Source organism: Pipra filicauda, unplaced genomic scaffold (assembly GCF_003945595.2).
Source record: "Pipra filicauda isolate LSUMZ 115617 unplaced genomic scaffold, ASM394559v2 scaffold249_size1133689_pilon, whole genome shotgun sequence".
Lineage (NCBI taxonomy): Eukaryota > Metazoa > Chordata > Aves > Passeriformes > Pipridae > Pipra > Pipra filicauda.
Window position 1 is genome coordinate 372553 of NW_024104364.1, and position 4319 is coordinate 376871.

At 60.6% G+C, this 4319-nt stretch overlaps 1 protein-coding gene across 1 annotated transcript; it reads right to left on the reverse strand.

The window, feature by feature from the left end:
* Positions 1 to 338: 338 nt before the first annotated feature.
* Positions 339 to 4051, reverse strand: OLFML3 (olfactomedin like 3). The gene is made up of 3 exons (XM_027746251.2): positions 3875 to 4051; positions 3079 to 3364; positions 339 to 2666 (listed from the first exon to the last, which is right to left on the reverse strand). Exons 1-3 carry the CDS (start codon positions 3980 to 3982, stop codon positions 1879 to 1881), a joined length of 1182 nt encoding a protein of 393 aa, XP_027602052.2. The 5' UTR covers positions 3983 to 4051; the 3' UTR covers positions 339 to 1878.
* Positions 4052 to 4319: the final 268 nt, after the last annotated feature.

Below are 4319 nucleotides of genomic sequence, written 5' to 3' on the forward strand. Positions count from 1 at the left end.
TGCTCCATCCCTGGAAGTGTCCAAGGTCAGGTTGGACAGGGCTTGGAGCAACCTGGGCTAGTGGAAGGTGTCCCTGCCCATGGAAGGGGGTGGAATGAGATGAGCTTTAAGGTCCCTTCCAACCCAAACCATCCTGGGATTTTGTGATCCTTGGCAGGTGCTGCTCAGCAGTTTCTGACCCTGTCCTGCTCCCACCAAGGGCAGCACTGGTGTCACAGGGGGTTCAGACTATGCAGGACTTGGTTCAGGTTACGAGATGGTTTCTGGGGCAAAGTCATTACTGCCCCATCAATTTTAATTCAGGACTGAGAAATCATCGGTATAATTATTTACTACTGTGAGATTTCTGAAAATTATATTTCTGGTACCGTAGTTATTGATCTTGAAAGGGGCCATAAATTAACTTGACAGTTCACAGAGCCTTTCACACTTGGATAATTTCTCTGCTTGACTTCCACTGTGTGTTGAACTTTCAGCACCAGCCAATTACAGTCATTCAAAGTGCATATTTGAAGATTTTTCTTATGCAACTAGAAGATATTTTGATTATAATACAGAAGAACTTGAAGGAAATACCCAGTGCCTTCCACACTGCAGGACAGCTTGAATTAAGGTGGGTATGGAGGGATGCTGAATGGGCCTCATGGTGACAGGGGGGTGGCATGGCCATGCCATGACCCTGGGAGGGCTGGTGGCCCCAGGATCCCCCCAGGTGCTTGGTACTGGTGCTCCCCATGGGGCTGGCACCTCCCTGGGGTGACCAGGCAGCTCTGTGGCCTCTCATCCCCGAGCTGGCACCAGCAGGATGCAATCCCCACCTGACCAGCCCAGCCCACAGCTTCACATGTTCAGTGCTTGTCCCCAGAATTGACCTCTGATGGGAAAAAGGGATGCTCACAACACAGAAACACCTCCTGATCCACCCTCTGTGCTCTCAGGACATTGTGACAGGAACAAATCACAGCAAACCCGGGTTTCTGGAGGGGCCCCACAGCATCTCTGGCCTGAAATGGGCCAAATCCTGCACCCTGCAGGGGTGTGGGGCAAGTGGGACATGTGGGACAGTTGCTGCAGGGGCAGGAAGGACGTGGCATGGTGGCAACAGGAGGCTGCATCCCCATTCCATGAGGGGCTCCCAGATCCTGCCCTGTCCTGTCCCACCACCTCTGGGGCTCCTCTGTGCAGGAACAGGAAAGGGAAGGGGCTGGGGGATCCGGGGCCTCACGTAAGGTGGTGATTCTTTGGCTGCAGGGGGAAGACAACTGTGCTTCATCAGAAATCAACTCAGAAAATCAGCAACATCTGGTGCCTGCTGGCTGACACCACCCCAGCATGGGACAGCAATCTCCTTTTGTCCTCCCAGATTAAGGGATTTTGCTGTTTGCTCACAGTTTTGTATATGTAAAACAAGCTGGCCCTGACCAGGGACCTGCTGAAAGCCTCAGCATCAATCCCTGCCCAAATCCCCCCCAAAACCCTCACCCAAAGCTCCAACTTCAATCCCTGCCCGAAGACCCCCAAAGCCCCAACATAAATCCCTGCCCAGTCCCCCACTGGGCAGCACTTGCTGCTCCAGCCAGCCCTGCATGGACTCCCTGCCCCTGGGAAGGGCCTTTTGGGGTGACTCTGGGACCAAGTGGGGCTCAGAGCTCTGGCAGCCTGGCCCCAGCACCCCCTGCTCCCCCCAGGCAGGTGACCGCACTCGCTGCGTAGTATTTATTCATTGTATCACAGAGAAGAAAACCTCCTTCAATTAGTCCAGGGTTCCTCAGGGTGGTCCCAGGCCTGGTGCTGGTGTGTGAAAGGGGTTGGCCTGGGCGGGGATCCAGCGTTTCATCCTTTCACAGTGGTGGGAGACGGGGCAGAGTGGGCGGCCCCTCAGACCTCCATCTTCTTCTTCATCTCCATGCGGTAGATGATCTGGTAGCCGTCGTCCCAGGCGTAGACCTGCCTCTCCCGGGGGCTGTACTTCATGCTGGAGTGGGACCCGTAGCGCTTGGGGAAGTAGACGAGGGAGGCGTCCTCGGGGGCCAGGGTGCCGCTGACGTCGAACACGCACTGGACGCGCGAGCGGCTGGGCAGGCGCGTGTTGTACACCACGTGCAGGGCCCCGCACACCACGAACGCGCCCTCCGCGTTCTCCCGCGGGCACGGCGTGTCCCACATCTGCTCGATGTCCAGCGAGCCGGGGTCCAGCTTGGCCAGGCAGATGTTCTTCTCGTCCTCCTTGGTGGCGTAGATGGCCCACAGCCCCTCCTCGTCCGCCGCCACCTCGATGTAGGTGAAGGGGGAGAGCCCGAAGACGGGGATCTGCTCCTCGGCCGGGAACACCGAGCTGTCCACCACCGTCTTGTTGGCCAGGTTGAACTTGATCACCTGGAATGACAGGCCCTGCTGGCGGATGTAGTAGAGGTGCCCATCGTAGACGAGGTGCCCGGTGCCCACCCAGGGGTAGGGCAGCTTGATGCGGGCGGCCTTGCGGGTGGCGGAGAAGAGGGTGAACTCCCTCATGCGGGGGAACACGTACACGGTGTCGTTGGCGGTGCCATCGAACACGTAGATCTTCTCTGAGTTCCCCGCGGCGTCCTTGGTCCAGAGCCCCGAGGTGCTGCCGAAACGCTTCAGGATCTTCATGGCTCTGACGCTGGCAATGGTGTCGCTGCAGTCTGCAAGGGTGGGGTAGCCATGAGAGCCTGGAAACCACCCAGCCCTGCACTCCCACCCCACACTGGCATCTCATGGGTCCTGCTGCGTCCTATCCCAGCCCCCAGGCAACTGCCCTGCAAATGCACCCATCCCTGATGGCATTGGGAAGTCCCCTTGTGCACCCGTGCCATGGGCAGGGGAGTCACCCTCACCCCAGCCCTGTCCCACAGGGCTCCAGCCTGGGGCTTGGATGCGGCTCCCAGGCAGCTGTGGGGATGCAGGATCTTGTGCCAGAGACACCTGAGAGATGCCCTGCGGGGACACAATGCCGTGGAACATGGCCAGGGGAAACTTGGATCTGGTTGGGCTGGGAAGGCTTGGGGTTAACCCCACATGGGATCAACCCCACAGGGAGCCACGGCAGCCCCTCACCTGTCAGCTTGGTGTACTTCTCATTCTTCCTCTGCTTGGCTGTGGCCACCTGCTTCTCCATCAGGGTCTCATCCACCTCCACGCAGGGCGGTGCAGGGTTCTGTGTCTCCAGGTAGTCCACCTCCCGCTCCAGCCGGTCCACGCGCACCGCGGCGCTCTCGGCCTCCGCCCGCATCGCCTCCCGCTCCTTCTCCGCTGCCTCGAGCATCCCCAGCACCTGGTTCTTGAAGTCCCGCAGCTCCGTGGAGTAGCGGCTGCTCTGGTCGTGCCACTGTGAGATCCTCTCCTGGGGTGGCCAAGGGGACGCTGAGGTCTCCACACCTCACAGCGTGTCCCGCTACCTGCACGTGGCTGTGGGAGCCCCCGGGGCCACACGGCACCGCAGCCCTGGGCTTGTGTCCCTGGGTCCCACTCCCATGATGGTCCCGCTCCTGTGATGTCCCTGCTCCCACACGGTGCCCCCAGACCTGTGATGCCCCTGCTCCCCTGATGTTCCCAGACCCTCGGTGCCCCTGCTCTCCCACAATGCTCCCAGACCTGTGATGTCCCCACTCCTGTGATGCTCCCAGACCCACAATGTCCCTGTTCCTGCAGTGCTCCCACACCCGTCATGCCCCCATTCATCCTCATGCTGGGCTGTGCAGGGCCCTGGCAGGGGGTGCCAGGGCACCCCACACTCTGCTCCATCCCCATCCCAGCTCCAGACCCCACCGGCCGCCATGGAGGAAGGACTGGGAGCCCCACCACGGCATGACACGGGGTGACTCGGGGTGTGGGGCCCTCCATGGGGCTGTACCTCCAGGAGGGTGAGGCGCCGCTCCACGTACTCCATGAACTGCTGCTGCTGGGCACGGAGGGGCACGGCGAGGAGCGGCAGGAGGAGCAGGCAGCACCAGGGCCCCATGGCCGTCGGGGAGTGCAGCCTCCAGCTCAGTGCTCAGGAATGCTCCGGCCTCTCCAGCCCTTATTGAATCCAGATGTGCAGAGGGAGGAGAGGCTGTTCCTTCCCCGCAGACCAGCCCCGGGCGCCTTAACCCCTTCACGCCCCGCCGGGTGCCCACGGCAGCTCCACGTGGTGCCATCAAGCCCCGGGGCTGGGATTGATGTGTGGGGCTGGGATTGAGTCGTGGGAATGGGGCAGGGGACAGGCTGCTGGTGGGGTTTGTGGGATTTGGGGCGCAGGGAGTGCTGCAGGAGCCCCGAGCAGCAAGGGAAAGACATGTTCTCATGAGGGACATCCC